The sequence below is a fragment of the Zeugodacus cucurbitae genome, chromosome 2 (assembly GCF_028554725.1).
Source record: "Zeugodacus cucurbitae isolate PBARC_wt_2022May chromosome 2, idZeuCucr1.2, whole genome shotgun sequence".
In the NCBI taxonomy this organism is placed as follows: domain Eukaryota; kingdom Metazoa; phylum Arthropoda; class Insecta; order Diptera; family Tephritidae; genus Zeugodacus; species Zeugodacus cucurbitae.
In genome coordinates this window covers 31,028,464-31,051,330 of record NC_071667.1, presented here as the reverse complement: position 1 = coordinate 31,051,330, position 22,867 = coordinate 31,028,464, and the positions used below count along the sequence as shown (strand labels likewise).

The window sequence follows — 22,867 nt, the reverse complement described above, 5'->3', positions numbered from 1 at the left end:
AAGCCAGCAACTATTCCAGCTTTGGAAGACAACATTTCCGAAGAAATTCGGGCTATTCCGGCCGAAATGCTCGAAAAAGTTGCCCAAAATTGGACTTTCCGAATGGACCACCTAAGACGCAGCCGCGGTCAACATTTAAATGAAATTATCTTCAAAAAGTAAATGTCATGAACCAATCTAACGTTTCAAATAAAGAACCGATGAGATTTTGCAAATTTTATGCGTTTTTTTTTTTTAAAAAGTTATCAAGCTCTTAAAAAATCACCCTTTAGAAGTTCGAGTTATAGAAGTTCAACTGTATTTAAACAATTGACAGATGGTCGAAGTGCAGAATGAGAAAAATATAAATAAAATTAAAAAAATTGGATAAGTGATAACTTCGGCTTTAGGTGATCATACTTCTCTAATCACATACTTTAATGTTGGTCTTCGACCGAGTTGAGTTTTAATGCTGAAGTTGCTTAGCCTTTTCTTACCTACACTTTTGTACTGTGAAATTTGAAAGTAAATATACAAACGATATAAGAAATATCTCTTTTTATTTAAAATCATGTATATAAGAGTGTGGCAAAGCATGTTAGCGTTAATTATAGAAAAATATTTATTCTTATAAAGTTATGTTTTACAAACATGGCAAGATGATTTTCAACTAAATTAACAAAAGCATTTTTCTAAAAGGCAGCGGCATACATACATATATTAGATATTGTACTTAGTATGGCAATATGGTATACATATGTGTAAGTAGGAAAATTATCGTCATTTTAAAAATGGTGTATTTTTATTTTTTTACAATTTTGTAGCTGTATACATATGTACATACATATTTACATGAGTGTGAGTTACTTTAGTTATAAATATTGTATCGTGACTTCTTATTGACAGTTCTACTGCTTGTTCTACACTTCAAATAATATTACAAAATCAAGCAATTGCAATTAGAGTAGATTAATGAATTTTAAATTAATTATTGTAATTTATAACTGTATTACAAACGACGATGGCTTATATTTAACTACTGTAATCGGATATTTGTTCATTGATTCTTAGATACATAGCTCCTCTATATATGTACATATTGAGATAAAAAATACTTAAAATCTAATATATTTTTAATGCTTTCTGATATGTAATAGTGTTTCATCATTTCTAATCCGTCAGTTGCAACAGCACATACAATTAATAAATCCCTGAAGGCACTAGGAATCACTTAGTTATGCTTGCTTATATATATGCGAAATGTAATCGGTAATACATATGTGCATGTATTCTCTCGTCTAGCAGCGCTCAGCTTCAATGTGGGGAGCTGAAAAGTATTAAAAAGATTGCTGTAGAGAAAATTTATTAAAACAGTAGGAAATTTGTTTAAACTAATGCAACTTACAGGCAAACATATGCAGTTTGGAAAACTGATAACAACGCAAATAAGAAATTTAATTCATTATTTCATATATATACTTACATGTGTATGTACATATACCCGTAATGCGTATGCATATGTATTATCAAGCAATATGTAAAAGCAGTTATGTTAATTGAGACCCAATAAAAAAAAATGTTATTATAAAATTAATACCATATTATTAGTGCGAGAAATTATTAATTACATAAACCATATATGTATGTATGTGCACAATTAAAATAACATTAGGCAGTGATGTTTATTTTATTTTATTTTATTTTATTTTATTTTATTTTATTTTATTTTATTTTATTTTATTTTATTTTATTTTATTTTATTTTATTTTATTTTATTTTATTTTATTTTATTTTATTTTATTTTATTTTATTTTATTTTATTTTATTTTATTTTATTTTATTTTATTTTATTTTATTTTATTTTATTTTATTTTATTTTATTTTATTTTATTTTATTTTATTTTATTTTATTTTATTTTATTTTATTTTATTTTATTTTATTTTATTTTATTTTATTTTATTTTATTTTATTTTATTTTATTTTATTTTATTTTATTTTATTTTATTTTATTTTATTTTATTTTATTTTATTTTATTTTATTTTATTTTATTTTATTTTATTTTATTTTATTTTATTTTATTTTATTTTATTTTATTTTATTTTATTTTATTTTATTTTATTTTATTTTATTTTATTTTATTTTATTTTATTTTATTTTATTTTATTTTATTTTATTTTATTTTATTTTATTTTATTTTATTTTATTTTATTTTATTTTATTTTATTTTATTTTATTTTATTTTATTTTATTTTATTTTATTTTATTTTATTTATTTTATTTTATTTTATTTTATTTTATTTTATTTTATTTTATTTTATTTTATTTTATTTTATTTTACTTTATTTCATTTTATTTAAAATTAATTTTCAAACTGCCACTGCCCAGCAATTTACTTTATATGTACAAATACACAATTTAAACAAAAAGCTGAAATAAAATTTAGTGAAATACCGAAATATTTCAGAAAATTAGTAATTAGCAATTAATGAAATTATAATTAATTAGAGTTGGAACACCGCCGCTAGTAGCATAAATAAATGAGATTCCAATTGATCGTAATACAAATTTATCAAACATAGAAACCATTTTAATATATGAAGAATTCGCGGACTGTTAATAATTCTAAGGGCATAATAAACAGTAATAGTGAAGAATTTGAAGTGGTAATGACATTATTTGGTTTAGGTACTTGAACCCATTATTCCAATATTGCAAAGTGGTTGCATCTTATCCATGACGTTTCAAAGCTTAGACTGCACTGTTCGACATCGTATTTTATTTCCACCAACTGGTTATAATTTTTCGGGAAATATCACATACATATCTAAATAAAAACAAGTAAGGAAGGGCTAAGTTCGGGTGTAACCGAACATTTTATACTCTCGCAATTTATTTATTTAACTTTATTTATATTATATAATACACAATTTGACCCACATATGCGTCATATATATTGTATAAAGTCCATTGAAAGTTGGAAACCCTAATATTATGTTAGAAGTACCGAGGTCCTCATGTTCGATATATGGGGCCTTAAAAACCTATGGTCCGATTTCGGTGATTTTTAGAATGGGGCTGCCACACTATAAACGTAGTATTTGTGCAAAGTTCTGCATCGATATCTTCACTAGTGCTTACTTTATATATTGTAAAGTTAACGATTCAGATCGTCTTCAAAGTTCTGGTATATAGGAAGTAGGCGTGGTTGTGAAGCGATTTGGCCTATTTTCACAACATATCATTGGGATGTAAGGAAACTATTACAAACCAAGTTTCATGGAAATCGGTCGAGTAGTTCCTGAGATATGGTTTTTGACCCATAAGTGTGCGACGCCACGCCCATTTTCCATTTTGTAAAAAAATCTGAGTGCAGCTTCCATCTGCCATTTCTTATGTGAAATTTTGTGCTTCTACGTTTTTCTTTAGTGAGTTAACCCACTTTTAGTAATTTTCAACCTAACTTTTGTATGGGAGGTTGGCGTGGTGATGATCCGATTTCTTTAATTTTTGGACTGTATTAGGAAGTGGCTAAAAAAACGACTGCAGAAAGTTTGGTTTATATAGCTCTATTGGTTTGCGAGATATGTACACAAAACTTAATAGGGGGCGGGGTCACGCCCACTTCGCCAAAAAAATTACATCCAAATATGCCCCTTCATAGTGCGATCCTTCATACCAAATTTTATTTCCATAGCTTTATTTATGGCTTAGTTATGGCATTTTATGTGTTTTCGGTTTTCGCCATTTTGTGGGCGTGGCAGTGGTCCGATTTTGCTCATTTTCGAAAGCAACCTTCCTATGGTGCCAAGAAATTAGTGTGCCAAGTTTCATCAAGATATCTTAATTTTTACTCAAGTTACAGCTTGCACAGACGGACGGACGGACGGACAGACAGACATTCGAATTTGAACTCCACTCTTCACCCTGATCACTTTGGTATATATAACCCTATATCTAACTCGTTTAGTTTTGGATGTTACAAACAACCGTTATGTGAACAAAACTATAATACTCTCTTTAGCAACATTTGTTGCGAGAGTATAAAAAAGTTGAAAAGGAGTTGTAAAGATTTCTGATCTGCGAATTCACACCGGAAATATCTTTAAGAACCACAATCAAATTATCTTTTTTTCCAAATATTATCCATTTGCATTTAATTGAAAATTTAAGATGGAACAAAAGTAAGAAACTGTTTGGTATTTGCATCCAATAAATTATTTATATTATAGGGGTTGGTTCTGGATGTCAATTGTTTTTTACTTGGCACTACTTTTCTCTTCGGTTTGACGGATATGGGAGTCGAAATGATATTATTAATCACTTTGTTTAAGGAATGAAAGGACTTACATATAGATAGCTTAAAACACTCCAATTTACCTTTACATGGCAAGTTTAAACGTGTCATACAATCAAAAAATTCAATTTGATTTTGTAATGTAATTGTTTCAATAGCTGAAAATCAGCTTCATATAATTTTTTTCAATTTTGAAATGCATTGTTTTTTTTCATTACACGCTTCAAGCATAAATTATTTTATAATTGGCATATTGATAACCGCACATTGTTTTGAAGCGAGTCTTAGTAAAGGAACAGTAACTTTAAGACATAAAGAGGCTTTCACCACGGATCGGAAAATACTTTTTCCAATGGATAGTAAAAATTTGCTGGATGTTATGATATTTTTGTGATTTCTTCGATGAGTTGATGATGTGAAACAGTTCGTTTGAAATTTCAATGACTTCCCTAATGCAGGTAGTTATGTACATAAATATGTAATGTACGCGTACTAATCGATACATACATGTATCTAAGGCATATGTATATACATTTGTACTTCAAATGAATTCGAATGTTACTTACGGCTAATTCATTAAATTGGTTTAATTAAAAATAATAAATATATACGAGTACATACATGAATGAGAATACAAAAATTAATAAATCGAATATGCATAGCGGCGCTTTTGTGTGACGTATACGCGCTCGACTGTTCCTGAACAAGCTGCGTCAGTTGTCAAGCATTTGTCATCCGCAATCGATATGGACATGCAACGCGTATCAAGCAAAGCAGTTTTTGAGCAAATAGGATGATTAGTTATTGCACTACTGGGAGCATCATGAACACAAGCAGATATAATTCTACGTTTTTCTAAAGCTGCCGAAAGTTTACCGGCCATAAAGTAACGACTAATACCTGACTCGGTGGAATTCGTTTGGCGCATGGAGTCTGCCAATGCATATGTTCTGTCAGCATCGTTTGTAGCCTCAGATCCCGTCAATAACGGCTCATTGAAATTTTGCTCTAAAAGTATGGATTAGATGTATTAAATTGAAAAACAAGTATTTATATACGCACACGCACTCATATTCATAACAAACGCAAATATAAACAAGTAAGGAAGGGCTAAGTTCGGGTGTCACCGAACATTTTATACTCTCGCAATTTATTTATTTAATTGTATTAATTAATATAACAAATAATTTGACTCACATATTCGGCATATATGTATATGGTATAAAGTCCATTGAAAGTTTGAAAACCCTAATATTAAATATATGGGAGATAGGGGAAGTTATGACCCGATTTCACTCATTTTCCGCACGGAGACATATTATTAGAATAAACATACATGTATTCCCTCTGAATTTCTTCTAAATATCAGAAAGACTTACCTGTATTTTCGGTAAAAAATTTGTTAGAAACACTGAGGTCCTCATATTCGATAACTTAACAACTAATGGACCGATTGCGACGATTTTTAGAAGGGCGATGCCACTCTTTAAATGCAGTATGTTTGCAAATTTCTGTTCCGATATCTCCACTAGTCGACTTCAAAGTTCTGGGATGTGGAAAGTAGGCGTGGTTGTGATCCGATTTGGCCTATTTTCACAACATATCATTGGGAAGCTAGGAAGATATTATAAACCGAATTTCATTGAAATTGGTCGAGTAGTTCCTGAAATATGGTTTTTGACCCAAAAGTGGGCGGAACCACATTTAAAATTTTGTATACCATTTTGAGTGCAGCTCTTCTGTACCATCTCTATAATAAGATTTAAGGTTTCTGGTGGTTTTCCTTACTGAATTAAAGCATTTTTAGTTATAATCCGATTTCCTTAATTTTTGGACTATATAAGGTAGTACCAAAAAGATACGACTCTGGAAAGTTTAGTTTAGTTTCTTGATATAGCTTTAATAGTTTACGAGGGTGCCAAGAAATACGTCTTCCAAGTTTCATCAAGATATCTCAATTTTTACTCAAGTTACACGGACGGACGGACAGACCGCCAGACCGACGGACAAACGGACAAACGGACGGACAGACAGACATCCGGATTTGAACTTTACTCGTTGCCCTGATCACTTACAACCTCTACCATTACAATCAACCATTATGTGGACAAAACTATAATACTCTCTTTAGCAACTTTTGTTGCGAGAGTATAAATATACATACATATATCCAAGTAACATGTATGTAGTTAAGGGTTGCAAGAAATTAAATCAAAACAACACACTATACCTTTAACAAGTTCTAATTTAAATCAGTTATTAACACAACTACATTATTTAATTAAGTATAGATATATAAAAATTAATGCTAATTAGTGGTCAGGTGGGTTCGGAACGTTAATATGATAATCACGATATAAATAATATACACATATTTTCTTGGATTAAAACAAGACTAGTTGAGATTTTGTGTCGACGTACATATGTATGCCAAGAAAGCAGTTAGCTTTCGAATTTCTTGTCATCCAGAACTTGTGCAACTGTCAACTAAGTGAATTGTCCAATTTATCACTTTCCCTGGAAATCATTTTTTCTCAGTTCAAAACTTACCGGTATTTTTCCAACTGGTGTTTTGAATATTTCCACCGTTCTCCACATCTGCTTTAGGCTTGCTTGACACTTTCTTTGCAGAATCTCCATCATCGCGAACGCATCGTATTAGGAACATAATTGTTGAGCCCAATATGGGCGGTATTCCTGCCAAAATAAATGGCATAGTGTATGAACCGGTTTGATCATAAATCCAGCCTGCAATCGGGGGTCCAAGTGTTAAAGGAAACGAACTCAGACCCAATAGAAAGCCAATAGCTTGTGTGGCACCGGATGGTCCACAAATCTCATAGGCTATAGGACCCAGAAGGGAAATGAAACAGCCGTCGAACAAACCCATTACTAGTGTGAATGCTATAAGTAGTACATACGAACTGGTCAGAGGTAGCAATAACGTTATCACACCAATGCACGTTAACGATGACTGCTGCAAATATATACGATTAACTCTCGGCAGATCGGCAATAATACCGAATATTAATCGGCCAACACCGGAGGTCACACCAATGCACATCACAGGCAGATTTTTGCTTTTACCAGGAAACGTTTTCTCCACAAACTTCATCATATGGACGTAAGGTACAAAATAGCCGAACAAAGCTATAGGAACACAGAGTGCCCATATCACATATTTCTTGCGTTTCCAGATTTCAACATTAATAATGGACCGTACAAGCATATTGATACGTGAACGACCCGGCTTCTTTCGTGGCGGACAAGGCGGTGGATGTAGCGGTTTATAAACGAAGGAACAAGCGATTATGAAACAGGACACCAAACTCATCACCTGCAACGTGGCTTCCAAACCATAACCTCGCAACAAATAGTCCAGACTTGTTGGCAATATTACTGTGAATACACTGGACCCGGCTGTAACAAATCCACTTACTTTTCCCAAATACCGTTTAAAATAATGCCCCAAAATTGCCAATGTTGGCGTGTAAGCCAAAGCGGCGCCCAAACCAAACATAACGCCATATGTTAAATACATTGCTTGGATGTTTGACGTAAAGAATGATGAGAGCAGTAGACCGATAGCGGATAGTAAGCCGCCAATTAATGTAGTCAATCGTAATCCGATTTTGTCTGTGAGCACACCTGCAACTGGTGAGAACAAAAAGGTGGTGCCAATGGTTAATGAGCCAACTAAAGCTGAAATTGAAAGAAAACCGAAATATTTACGAAATTACTTACGTAATTCGCGCTTAATATGCTAAATATAATGTTTTATGTTTGTACGAGGGCTGCTATATACATTCGATATTGCATGAACACCTGGCCGTAAAAAAGGTTTGTTCTCGTTGGATCCCGCACAATTTGACAATCGCTCAAAAAAAGGCTAAAAAAGTGCTTCGAAAACTGGTTTGAGCGCATGCAAAAGTGTATAAATCTTGATGGAGAATATTTTGAAAAACAATAAAACCATTTTCGTTGATAAATATTCCTATTTTCATTATTAGGCCAGAAATATATATAGCAGCCCTCGTATCAGTATAATAGAAACTATATTAAGACAATATGATTGCAAATATACATATTTTGGCAAGGGAGAATTTGTTTCGTTGGTCATCCAAGCATACTTTAGGATAAAAATCGTTATCATTTTTCGATGTGGTTATGGGCAATTGATTTTCGGTATTTCACCTAACATTGTCGCCGGTGGGGGAACCTAGGTCAGATGCGGTTGTTGGTATGCCTAGGGAGGCCATAGTAGACAGTTAAGTTATTTTATGCTGATGAACGCCACAACCGCTAGCGTTATGTGGGTTCTCACTAAGCGTTGATTGTGGATTGCAAAATATTGTTTTGAGTACCCCTAATATACTCGTACAAACATACATACACACATTTGACGCCTTGGTACGCTGTTCATACGTTCCAACTATATTTATATGTATTAAAGTAGCTATCTCCAATTGCCATCATTTATTCAGTTTCGCTGCACCTAGTATATACTAATCGTAATTTTAGTTGCGCTCGTAATTCGATTAGCGTCGTCGGTGCGTCTTTTGTGTTGCATTTTCCTTTGATAGGCCGCTTGTCGGAGGATTAGAAGAAGAAAATGTACTTTCAACTTTGCGAATATTTATAAATCGCTGTTTTAGTCGGAGTTGCATGGTCGTTCAATTTAGATAATTAAAAATTGCCGAAGTTCAAATAACTTAAGTACGTAAGGGTTTCATCTCCATTCATTCACTATTCACTTAGTGTTTGAGAATGTCTACTAATTGGTGTTTAAAGGTCACTCATCTAATTGGATATCTAGAGTCTTGCTTGAGTCTCCCGTCGAGTTTTTAAGCCTACCAACTCTCATTGACAGATGCGCAAGCAGAAACATGATTTGCAATACTTTTAAGTACTTAATCACATCACCTTCATATATATAATATGTATGTACATATGTAAGTTCATGCAAACGAGATTATGAGTATTGTGATAATATTGCGTACATATGTATGTGTGTATATAATATTAGAATATGTACCAGTGTATTTGAAATAGTCTCCACCAGGAGCTCGTGTGCAATAATTTGAATTTGCGCACTCATATGGTTAATTGTTTGTTAATGGTTATTAGCTTAGTCCACTGACATAGTTATTGCTGTCACTTTTATGTTTACAAATAAATTATTTTAATCTCACTTTACATTTACGCATCCCTATTTTCTTAGTATCATCGTTGCGTGACTCTTTTTTTTATTAATTTTATACACAATCTCTTCAACGCATTCAAAGGAAAATATAATTAATTAAAGCAAGTAAGTAAGCCGACCGTGACCGAACTTTACTAATATACATACGGACATATATCACACATCTAACGCAGACTGTTTAAGTTAATATATTTAGTAAAATTTCCATAAGGAGCAGACTTTGAGTGAACAACTATTTAAACGACTAATACGGACGGTGACGATCGATCTGGCAGCGCTTATTTATGAAAGTTACACCTGTGTTCTTCTTGCTTTTTAAGCTATATAATTATAACTACCATCAAATTAATGATAATGAAATGGTATGAATCAAGTAATCACAAAATTATCTGAGAAAATTTCTTTTTTATTTTGAAATCTCATCTTTCTAACGCTATACAACCCGAACTGAAAATTACTGAAGCTATCTATTGATACTTAAAGTCTGGATTAACAAATTCTTATAATAATAGGAATAACGAACTAAGCTGTGTACACTGCCTGTTAATAAAACCTAATGCTGCTATAAATTAACAATGCAATGTCAATTAAATGGAGATAATCATAACCACACACACTGCATATCTAACGATAGTAAGACCTGCATGAAAGGTAATGAAATGGTGTTTAAAAGTATCCACGTTATTTCCAACTTTTTTGAAGATTTTTCAGCACTTTGGATACCGTTATTTCAAAACCATTTTACATACGGTAGAATTCTTCTTTCATCGTCTATTTGTTGTACCAAGCTAAGTGCAGCTTTTCTGTACCATATTCACCATAAAATTTATTTTATGTTGTTTTTCTATCTAAATTAAGGGGTTACATCGATTTCGTGGGTTCAAAAAATATTATTATTTTTTTTTTGCTTATTAATTTCTACAAGATCTCAAGATTATTATCCTATCCTATTTTCAAGTTGATCGGAATAGTAGTTTCGGAGATACAGCCTTTGGAAGGTGTGCGCTCCAAGTCAGGTACTATTGTTACTCAAAATGTAAACGCGTTTTTCTCGAAACCGTGTTTTCAAAGTCGGTTGTCAAATGTTCTGGAAAACTATCAACCATTCTTGATGAAATTTTGCACAGGTGTTCGAGATACAATTTACTCGTGCTTGAAAGAAGAGTTTTTCATTTTTACAATAACAACTATTAAAACAAAAAAATGTCAAGTAAATTTAACCGAAATTTTTATGTTTTTGAAAAAATGTCTGCCAAAATTCAAATTTTTACTTTTTTTGCCTTTCCTTCGTTCAAGCATGAGTTTATGTCCTTACCTAAAGCACTTATTTTTGGTTTTCAATTTTGGAGGATCCTGTCAGGAGTTATACTGACAACGCGGACACACCTTTTTCCGAGAGGTCACCGGAAATGACGTCACAATGGGGGAGTTTAATTTTTTTTTTGAAATTTCAGAAATTATTATTTAAATATGTATCCATAAGATAGAACACACAACAAATAGACACATAAACCGTAAATAAAAACCATAGAGGGAAAGAAGAGGAAATCAGCTAAGCCTTCAACTAAACATAATAAAGACGAACAGACAAACAAGATAAACAAAAGCATTAATTTAAAGAAAGCTACAATAACAAGTAAGCGTTTAATAATTTTAGAACATAAAATAAATACCTTTCACTTAAAAATCTATTTAAAATCATTTAAATTCGGGAATGTAAATATTCAAAAAACCGCTTTGAATTGCGCTTTAGTTCTTAAGTATTCGCTGCACGTCTTCAATTCTAGTTTTACAAATTGCCATTAGATTTTCAGATAAAACTGGTTTGTCAGTTAGAAGTTTGGTCATTTTAGAGACAATTTACTTGTGTCCAACCGATTTCCAAATTTTTGGCTGATGCCTATGCTGATTAATCGATTAGTTTGCTGCTGAATCGCAACAAAATCGATGAATTTCTTAAGGGGGGGTAAGGTTTGACAACTTTTGTTTTTTAATTTTTTTTTTCATCAAGAATATTGTGTTAAAGTTTTAGGTCATTCGGAGAAAAACTAACGAAGTTACAGCAGGTTGAATAACGGTACCTCCAGCTATCTGCGCTGAGTGTACAAAACTTTGAATCGATTTTCCCAAATATGTCATTTTTAAAGTCGGTGACCAGCCTACAGAAAAAACTACTGCATCGATCGTTTTGAAATTTTGAACAAATATTCTACATATATATAGCTCTCGAATGACGTCGAGTTTATCCAAATTTTAATTACTAACAATTTTACAATAACAAATAGGTCGATTTTTTCGTCTAAAATCGTCATTTTGGCTTGAAAATGGTACCAAAAATTTAAAAATTTAAAAATTAAAAAAAACTCGACGTCAATTGAAAGATAAACTAATAAACTAAAGAAAGCATTTTGATTTTTTGGTTTCGGATGATCCAGTGATGCTGTAATATGGTCACCGCACAACAACTTTTTTTCGAGGTGCCTGCAGAGATCGACGATAAATCCATTATTCCTCGCTATTTTTCGATACAACTTTTTTTGAAGTATCCTTCAAATGTTGTACTTTCATATAATAATAAGTAAAATAAACCTACAGCAATAATTTTTTCTAAAAAAATTCATGAAAAAAGGTATTTTTTCGCTACTTCTAACATTCTGTTTCTACAAACCAAATTACTACGAACGTTATCAATTCGGATGTCGCGAGAATACACTTTTTACATTTCTGTGTTAGTTGCGATTTCAACGACGGGGAACGAAACAAAATTCTAATATAATTTACTATTTTTAAACAAATGTTCACATGCATTGAAAGTACACGTACTTATGTATGTTTGTATGAGTATGCATGAGCAACAACTACAATGCATTCAGTCCTAAGTGTGAAATATCAGTGCAACTATGGGACTTGGCCCTGAATGCAAGGATTATATTACAGCTATACGCGTTTAGTAGGCCACAAAGGTGAGCGTGAAACATTCTATAAGCACTCGTAGATGCAAACGTATATTATTTATATAAACCCAAACGATTACCCACCTCCCGCCCAACCGACGCGTGGGGCGCAATCCGCAAACGAGCGGAATTTGCCGAGTCATGAAAGGCAAGAGTTTTTAAGCGTCGAGATCTCAAACTGCTCAGCTACAGAAAGAAAACTTTCAACAGCTAAGATTTAAAATTTACAAAAACAAAAGGTTAAAAAATGTTTAATGTTACTTATTCTTCGCTTAATAAGTAACATTAAAATAGTTTTTTTAATGCTAAAGATCGAATCAGACAGGTCAAATGTACTGGAATGAGAATTAAAATCATAACATATTTGACGGAATGGTTCGTTTAACTCAAAATTTGTTCTCGAAGATTTTAAAAGTAATGGTCTAAACTGCCTAGATGAACGAAATGGGACATTAAACTTGATATCAGACAAAAGAAAAGAGCTACAAACAGAACCATTCAGAAGTTTTACTAGAAATATTATACCTAGCATTTCCCTACGACTAGTGAGTGTAGGTAGATTTATAAGTTTTAAGCGACTAGTGTACGGAGGAAGATTCAATCTTGAATCCCAGTGTAAGTGACCTAAAGCAAAAAGTAAAAATTGTTTTTGAACGGACTCTAACTTATCAGAATGGGTATTGTAGCTAGGATTCCATACCACAGAACCATACTCCAATATAGGTCCTACCAATGTTGTAAAAAGAGTTTTAGTAATATACGGATCACTAAATTCTTTAGACCAACGTTTAACAAAGCTAAGAACACCTTTAGCTTTTAAAACAATTGAATTTACATGAGAATTAAAATTTAGTTTAGGGTCCATAGTAACTCCTAAATCAACAAAGCTAGATACTTGCTCTAAACTGAAGTTATTTATTACGTAGGGAGAAGGATCAACAGATCTACGGGAAAAGCACATCGTTTTACATTTTTTAAGATTCAGTGGCATATCATTTATGTGACACCAAGTAACTAAATTATTTAAGTCCGATTGTAACTCAGTTCTATCATTATAAGAAGTATATGATTTAAAAAGTTTTACATCATCCGCATATAATAAAATGTTTGAAAACTTAATTACGGAAGGTATATCATTAATAAACAATAAGAACAGAATCGGACCGAAATGACTACCTTGTGGAACGCCTGAAGGGACCATAATTGAATCGGATAAAGTGTTATTAAATATAACTTGTTGTTTTCTGTTAGTAAGATATGAGGATACCCAATTAAGAAGTCTTGGTTGAAAACCAAGATAATCCAATTTTTGCAATAGAATAGAGTGGTTTACTCTATCGAATGCTTTACTAAAGTCTGCATAAATAACATCGGTATTCTTATTGTCTCTAAAACCCATTGACACATGGCTTACGAATTCAAGCAAGTTTGTTGCTGTAGATTTCCCTTTACAGAAACCATGCTGAGAAAATGAAATCAATGGAGAAATCGAGAATGTAATTTGGTCAGTGATAATAGCTTCAAAAAGTTTGGGTATAGCTGACATTTTTGCTATCCCCCTATAGTTCTCAACGGATGATCTAACACCGCTTTTATGCAAAGGTATTATAAAAGAGGTTTTCCACAATGACGGAAAAATACCTTGTTTAAGAGATGAGTTGAAAAGCTTGGTTAAAGGTATATAAATATATTTTGCACAATGTTTAAGGAAGCATGAGGGAATCATATCGGGGCCATATTTAAACGAACTTTTTAATGTATTTAGATGGTTTAAGACATCTAATTCAGAAATTATAGGTGCATTAATAACGGTACTCGGACAAGACACATGTTGATATGGCACATTCGTAGGGGAGTTAGAACAATAATTAGACTTAAAGAATTCAGCAAACATATTAGAAATAGTATAATTGTCACATGACATGGTTGAATTATATTTCATCGCGGACGGAAAATTGAATATCGTTCATTTTTTTATAAATGCACAAATATAAACATATGTACTTACATACATGAATACCGGCAAACATATAAATTTAACTTAAGCTAAACCAAACCAAATGCAGGAAAGGGCGGATTAACAACCTTATAATACATATATGTGTATGTATGTATATGTAGGCTATTATGTAATCAAAATATCATTTGCAACAAAGTTACATTAAGACGCGCATTACAGTTTTTGAACAGATAGACATGACTAAATGAACCTAGCTGACCTTCGAGATAGTTTAAATAGTTCTAACTTCTTTTCTTCTCATATGTGTGTGTTTATTAATTACGTTTATATTTTGCTTTTTATTGTATATATATATACTCATATACGAAAAGACGCAAAAAAAAAAACAAATAAATCACACATTAAATATACTAACAAGTGCGCCGCTACATACAAGAGTATGTGTAAATTGATAATGAATACAAACTGTTGTACTAACTATTGAATTATTTAAACAGGCATGCATACGTATACATTTGTAGTTGGCTCCGCTATTAACAAATAAACATAAAAATCGCGAACTGAAATAATGGCTGATAATTTTACACACTCAGGATGGATGCTTTTCGTTGACCCACTTATCAGGCAAAGCACTTCATGCGATGCCACCAAAATTCGTCATTATCATTGCCATTGTCATTGCCAACGACAGTGTCATTGTTCTTAGTTTTTAAAGATTGTGCAATAGATATATCTGTCGTAATATTTGCATGCTAAAATAACCTCAGAAGATATAATATATGGTATACTCAATTATTTACCAATGCAGATGTGTTTATATATAGACTTTAAGGTGATCATTCTTGCAGAAAATAAACTTAACATTTTCAAAACCAAACTGGTCTCAAAATCTCAAAACTTTTTTACATTTATTACATTTATTTAGAATATTAGTCAAAATAGAAATATTTGTTGATACGTTTGTTATATTTTCTTATCGATTGAAATGTATGTACATATCCAAGTTCAGTATGAGCAAATATAATTTACATTATTAAATTACGCTGTTCACACTGCCTTATCAAGACTTTACTTCCTGCAGAAATTTTTTACGAACCGAAATTTATATGGAGGCGTTCCCATTATATCAAGAGAATTGAAAAATCAATTGTAAAATTTAAACTTTAATTTCCACCAACAACATTAGATCTCCTGGCAACAGCTTGAAATTAATTATGTCAATATCAAAATGTTTGTTGCCAAAATAGCTCGAATACTAAACCACTTATGATCCAGATAATATGTTCGGAGAAATAATCTCATACTCTCATATGGAACTGTAGTTGAAATTTTTAAAATATCGGCACTCTATAGGCCCTTTGAGATTGCCAGTCAACCCAAAATAAAAAAAAAAAAAATTGACGAGAGGTAGTCACCCCTTGTGAATAATAATTACTTTGGATTGCTTTGAACCCCTATCCGCCCCAAAAAAATATGGAAGAACAATAATACTTGAATTATTACACCAAATTTGAAATGATTTTTTATTTAAGTGAAGCGTTAAAAATTTCAATATACCAAACGAAATGTAATTTAGTACGAAGATTTTGGATACATCTTCGGTTTGTTCAACGTTTTTGTAAAGAGAACGGTGGGAGATTGTCATGATATATGTACACATAACAAGTAAGGGAGGGCTAAGTTCGGTTGGGACCAAACATTTTATACTCTCGCAATTTATTTATTTGATTTTATTAATATTATATAATACACAATTTGACCCACATGTTCGTCATATATATGGTATAAAGTACATTGAAAGTTGGAAACCCTAATATTGGTTAGAAGCACCGAGGTCCTCATGTTCGATATATGGGGCCTTGAAAACCGATTTCGGCGATTTTTAGAAAGGGGTTGCCACACTATAAATTCAGTTTTTATGCAAAGTAAAGTAAACTAAACTATTCAGATCGACTTTAAAGTTCTGGTATATAGGAAGTAGGCGTGGTTGTGAACCGATTTGGCCTATTTTCACAACATATCATTGGGATACAAGGAAAATATCACAAACCAAATTTTATTAATATTGGTCGAGTAGTTTCGGAGATAGGGTTTTTGACCCATAAATGCGCGGAGCCACACCCACTTAAAATTTTGTACCCCAATTTGGGTGGAGCCCTTTTGTACCTTCTTTATAGAGAAATTTAAGGTTCCTGGTGTTTTCCCTTACTGAATTAATGCATTTTTAGTAATTTTCAACATAATCTTTGTATGGGAGGTGGGTGTGGTTATAATCCGATTTCCTCCATTTTTGGACTGTATAAGGAAATGCCCGAAAAAACGACTTCTGAAAGTTTCCTTGATATAGATTTAGTAGTTTACGAGATATGTACAAAAGGGGCGGGGCCACGCCCACTTCCCCAAAGAAATTACATCCACATATGCCCATTCATAGTGCGATCCTTCATACCAAATGACGTATTTGAACTCCACTCTTCATCCTGATCACTTTGGTATATATAACCCTACATCTAACTCGTTTAGTTTTGGGTGGTACAAACAACCGTTATGTGAACAAAACTATAATACTCTCTTAGCAACTTTGTTGCGAGAGTATTAAAAGAGACGTTGACAAAATGGTGCTGATACTAACTCAATACTCAATCTGTATATTCTTAAATATCTCATCATCACATGCTGCATTCTCATAAAATTGTGTATTTGGATCAAGAGTCTGACTGGTGACGGCGTGGTGTAAATTCCAAATGTATAATATGTGAATATTTGTGTTCAATGCTGCCTACGGCAGCATTTCTTTTGAAAATAATTTTATTTTTTAGCAGACCAACATGCAGTATATTCCTCCAAGTGTACATAGTATATCATTGAGATCAATGACAGTTCTTGGCACTTGGTACCTAATTGATTGTGTAAAGTTTTCTTTTATATGAGTATTATTAAATGGAATGACAAACACTTGACTTCCGCTACTCGCATGTGTAGCAGTTTTCAATGTCGCAATACTCGCATCTTCAATACTCAGACTTGTACATATGTGCGCTTGTCCATTGTTTGGCCATAACAGCAATTAATATAATTTGTGTAAAATAATCGTAATTGGTAATTGATATGTTCTCTTATTTATTTTTTTTTTGTTAATATGCTTGGTTTGCATAAATATAAAATGTTTTACTTTCATACACACGCAACATGTTGCACAGAGTATAATAGTTTGGGTGAACTCGAAACTGATATTTATTGACAATAGAATCCCCAAAAAGAACATTTTTGAAACTGTAAAAACATTCTGTTAACAAACTGTATATACAAAAGTATGTTTGAACTGATTAAGCTTTGCCTGTATGTATGTCGGTTAGCTTTGAATAACAGTAATAAGACTTGAGTTATCTTAACAGGACCATACGTAAATAGGTATATATTTGGTTTCAAATGAATTCGTTTTCCACTTAGAATATACATATAGGCTACCACAGTGTTTCCTGTATTTAACACCAACATTATTAATGCTATATTAAGCTAACATTACGTAGATTCCAAGATAAACTCACGAGCTGATTGGATTTAAAGCCATTGCTGTGCAAATACAAAATTTTTAAGCTAAATATGAAGTTTCACTTCAGAGCGAAGTACTCATTTGTAAGGTTTCACCATTTGGTAATAGGCAGCCACCTACAGCGTTGTTAACTGCTGACCTAGTTACAACTTCATTGACATTATGTCAAACTTACCGTCACCTTAAGTAGTTAAAAGTATGAACATATACATAAGTATGTATATTTTGCTTATTCGCATTTCATTTAGAATACAGAAACTGTAAATATTATTAGTTTAAGCCAATGCCATTGGCCGATGGACAAATTAAAAAAGAAGTAAAAATTAAAACAAAAAAGATTATCAACTACAGACCAACATTAACTACTTTGCCAACTATGGCATGGTTCTTATTAAAGAGAGAAGAGTTATAACCCTTTACCGAGGAAAGAACATCACAGTATTTCCACACTTATATGTATGTATATTCAATTCTTTTAACAAATAGAATAAACAGGAACATGGTTATTCATAAAATAATTTGATATATGCATAAGTTTTTTATGTTCATTATTAGATTATAAAAGATTCAAACTAATATCAATTATTATTAGTAGCTACAATAAGTATTTAATAACATACCTGCTTTGCTCGAAGCTTCTTTGTCACCAGCCTGCAAAAGCCGATCGTTCAAGAGGGCATATAAGATGCCATATGTATTAATTATGCCAAATATGACACCATTGCATATAAAAGCACTAATCATAACTAGCCAAGCACGCATACCGCCATCTGGAGGCTCATTCCTACCGTGTATGTCTCGACAACAGGGTGCCTCAATATGTTCTTCTGTTAGCGCTGGTTTTATAGCCATTTTGTTGGCATGTGGGTCACTATCAACATCAGTTCCATTAGATGTAATAACAATACGATCTTTGGACCCGTTTGATTCACTAAGTGGTTGACTTTCGCCCATAGTTTATAAATGAAATTTCCAGCCTCTGTTATAATTAAAAATAATTTTAAAAATTAATTTTAAAAGGTACGCGTGCTTAAGTTCTTACACTCTATACAGTGACACTTCCATAACTCGAATACTTTCGAATTGGCAATAGCGTTTAGAAATCAAATTTTATACAAATTTGCTTCCATAACTCAAACTTCCTTAACTCTAAGTTTTTCATAACTCGAACTCTTGAATTGGCAATAGAAGTCAATTTTCACACTAATTCCCTCCATAAATCGAACTTTTCGACCAGTGCATAATACAAAATTTAAGGCAGAATTTTAAAAAGAGTCCCTATATCGTATGGAGGTGAACAACAAATATCATATTACACTTATGGATAGCATAAATCATGTAACAAAGGCATGGTAAACAGACGTCAAGAGCCAAAAAATAGCAAACAGCGACAAACAAAATTACAGAATACATGTTTAAACGTATGTACATAAAACATTATGCGAAGCCAATAAATAAAACTGTGTATAAATCTATATTTTACAGCTTTTTAAAAAATTGTATGTTTTAATGAAAATTCCATAACTCAAAGTCTCTTTAACTCGAAGTTCTTTTTTTGGATTGTGGTGATTCGAGTTCGAGAGAAGTTCCACTGTATATTTATTTTTAGTCTAAGCAATTGTTAATGTTAAGTCAATATATATAAATACATATATCCCTGATCACATAATCATTTCTTTCATTATATTAAACTTTATGTACAGAAATATTCATTTATAACAATAAATTTGATTCTCATATTTAAAAATACAATATATTAAATTCTCACACACTACTCAATTCGAAATTTATTATTATCTAATTCGAAAAAAAAAATTTTTTGGTAAATATTTTTATTTTTGCCTTAACTAATAAATGTAAAAATATACATATGTATGTATGTAACGGCATTTCACACTAGTTTTCATACATTGTTTTCACTTTTCATTGATTACGTCTAAAATATTGTAATGGGTATTTTTTTAGACTTCGGAAATCACATAATGGCAAATACTTTTCTTTATAATAAAAAGCCACACGTCCAAAAAAACACCCTTCATATCTTAATTGCTTACTATTTCTTCTCAAAAAAACACATGTCTAAAGAAAACACCCTTTATATCTTAATTTCTCATACACCATTCAAACAATTTGAAAAAAAACTCAACTAACAACTGTAAACTATATGTAGATTCATTTCACATTAATTTCATACATTTGTTTCACTTTTCACTGATCAACTCGATTATTATGACAATTAACAAAATTCGATTCGCATATTATTCACAATATATGTACAAATATCTTGGTTCCCTTCATTAAATTGAACAATGTTCTGTAGCCAACTAGATTCATATTTTTTTTTCTTATTATTTTTAATTACTTAAAATTAAATTATTGCTGTAGTTAAACATTTATTATGCGCAATTATTCAGAAAATAAGATTCTTCAAGTTAGGGAGCTTAAAGTTCGACAAAATCCTTGAAATACGGTTTCACACTAGTCATAAACACAGCTTCCTCACTTAAGAACATTTGCATATTAATTTAGATGCTTAAGTATAAATTGCACCGGTTAGTATCCGGTTAAGTCAGTAAAATATTTTCTAATTTCAGTTTTATTCAATTATAAATTACGTCTCTATCAAATCTTTTTAAAGTACAACTAATTTATATATACAAATATTGGATGATAACATTTAGTAATTTTTGTTGAAAATTTACGATTTTCACTGTTTTTGACAAATTTTATATACGAATACTGCAACTTTGCTAAAAATATAAAGCCTATGCTGAATTTAGTTTCGTTGACAGCTGACTTCACAAATTGTTAATGAGAAACTCGAAAGTGATAACTATGTACGGTATGATTATTGACAGTATTTACCGACAAAATATATAATATCACGCAAATAATAAATTGGCACGTGTTGTTGTCAATTTAGAATTATTGCCGAATAATCGATTTCTTTCACAGCGCATATAATTGAGAATATTTATAAAATATGTTTTATAAAGCACAGTTGGTTTGCAATACGGAATGCATACTCTACGTTGTACTTCTATCGCACACAACGATAGTTTCAATTTATACCGCAAACAATTCTTTACCGCACGCACGAATTATTAAAGAAAGCACAAATCAAACCAGCTGAACACCAACGTTGTCAAATATCGAATGCTAAATAAAAGCAATTTGTAAAAGTACAACGTGCCCGCAGTTTTGAGAGAGGCGCAATACCTCACATTGAATTTATATATTTTTTGCAAGAACTCATACAATCGCAAAAACATTCGCTATTAAATAAATATAGTATATGTACATGCATACATACACATGTATGCGCTGTATTTTTAATTGAGTAAAAACTCACCAGCTGATACTTAACCTCACCTTCATGCCGACATTATCGCCAATGGGACCCAAACGTAAACAAACACTACGATGCTCCCGCCAGAGAACACAAGCATAAGCTTTACATGAAAAACCAAAGGGAGCTCAGGTGAGAACACAGGTTTCCCTAAAGGGTATATACTCTCTGCAATCACACATTTGAACTTACCTATGTACATACTTATATGTATAAATAAATGCCTGCCAATGAGTAAAATAGCAAATATTTACAAAATGCTCACCAACACATCGATGATACTTTAGTAACGATGCTACCACATTGAACCAAACGTTGGCATCTAGGGCGAAATGTATTTTATGGGTATTATATAGGATGTACATATAAAGGGTGATCCAAGTAGAGGTACTTTTTTCGCTAGCCTTTTTTGAAGAACGTACGTGAGTCGTATTGACATCATGGAATCCGTGGAAGACCGTAGAGAGTCGACTCGGCGCCGTTTGCAGCAACTCGGACTGACGTATAGAACTACAAGCGTACAAAATACAGCTCATGGAAAAACTGAAGCCGCACGACCTTCCCAAGCGACATCTTTTCGCTTTATGAACTCTTGAAAAGTTCCCAGAAGATACGACTTTTTGGATCCAAATTATGTTCGTTATGAGGCCCATGGGTATGTAAACAAGAGCAAACTGAAAAGATTCAAGAGCTGCCATTTCATAAAAAAAAACAACGGTTTGGTGTGGTTTGAGCCATAATAACCCACTATTTGATGCTTGAAATTGAAGCTCGTGATCTCGGCGACATTTGGTTTCAACAAGACAGCGCCACATCCCACACATCGTATCAATCAATGACTTTATTGAGAATTATTGTTTTTTTCTTTAAAAAATGAAATGGATCACCAATGTCATATATTATAGATATCGAATCTGAATCATTTTCATGATTAGGCCAAATCTTTTCAATTAAAAAGTGAAATAAACTTTTAATCGACAGAAACAACACGAATTTATTTTTGTGGATAGTTTTTGTTATCATTGCCAGAACCAAACATTAAACCCAAATTATTGTTTAAAATGAGAATTACAATAAATTCAAGAGAAGGCTGCAAAAACATCCGGAATCCTGTATTACACATGTTTAGCTCACCTTAAATTCTTAAATGTTATATTATTATATCATTAACCGTCGGCTTAATGAGAGCTAATTACAAACCAGGGAACTATCTAAAACAGTCGGTTTTGAAATTATTAACAGTAGTTAATATTTGGGAACCACATTTTAAAGAATTGATTTGAAAACCAACTATATCACTAATCTTCCGGGAAAAATCATCATGTCAAATTAAATTATGCGAAAATAAAAATCATTCCTATGTACTTATCTTGATCACTTCTTCAGTGATTTCATTACAATCATCCTGTTGTATCAGTTCTAACCTATAATGGATATATATATTCAACTCAGCATGACGTTGTATGATAAAAACGTAATTGACACTTTTCTTTAAAAATTAAATATCGGTGTGGCCAATATTTAATGTAAAGCTTGCTATCAAGATGTGAGGTTTTTATTTTTGAAAAAGAAT

General features: G+C 31.9%; 1 protein-coding gene across 5 annotated transcripts; it reads right to left on the bottom strand.

Moving 5' to 3' along the window:
- Positions 1 to 577: 577 nt before the first annotated feature.
- LOC105215732 (monocarboxylate transporter 10) lies at positions 578 to 21,148 on the bottom strand. 5 transcript variants are annotated; one of them, XM_011189812.3, is made up of 5 exons: positions 20,811 to 21,148; positions 18,566 to 18,924; positions 6,826 to 7,977; positions 4,897 to 5,283; positions 578 to 1,306 (listed from the first exon to the last, which is right to left on the bottom strand). In XM_011189812.3, exons 2-4 carry the CDS (start codon positions 18,897 to 18,899, stop codon positions 4,916 to 4,918), a joined length of 1,854 nt encoding a protein of 617 aa, XP_011188114.1. In that variant the 5' UTR covers positions 18,900 to 18,924; positions 20,811 to 21,148; the 3' UTR covers positions 578 to 1,306; positions 4,897 to 4,915. The 5 variants fall into 5 exon arrangements, with proteins under 5 accessions (XP_011188114.1, XP_011188115.1, XP_011188117.1 ...); XM_011189813.3 differs by having other exon boundaries at positions 20,972 to 21,148; XM_011189815.3 differs by having other exon boundaries at positions 5,176 to 5,283; positions 20,811 to 21,144.
- Positions 21,149 to 22,867: the final 1,719 nt, after the last annotated feature.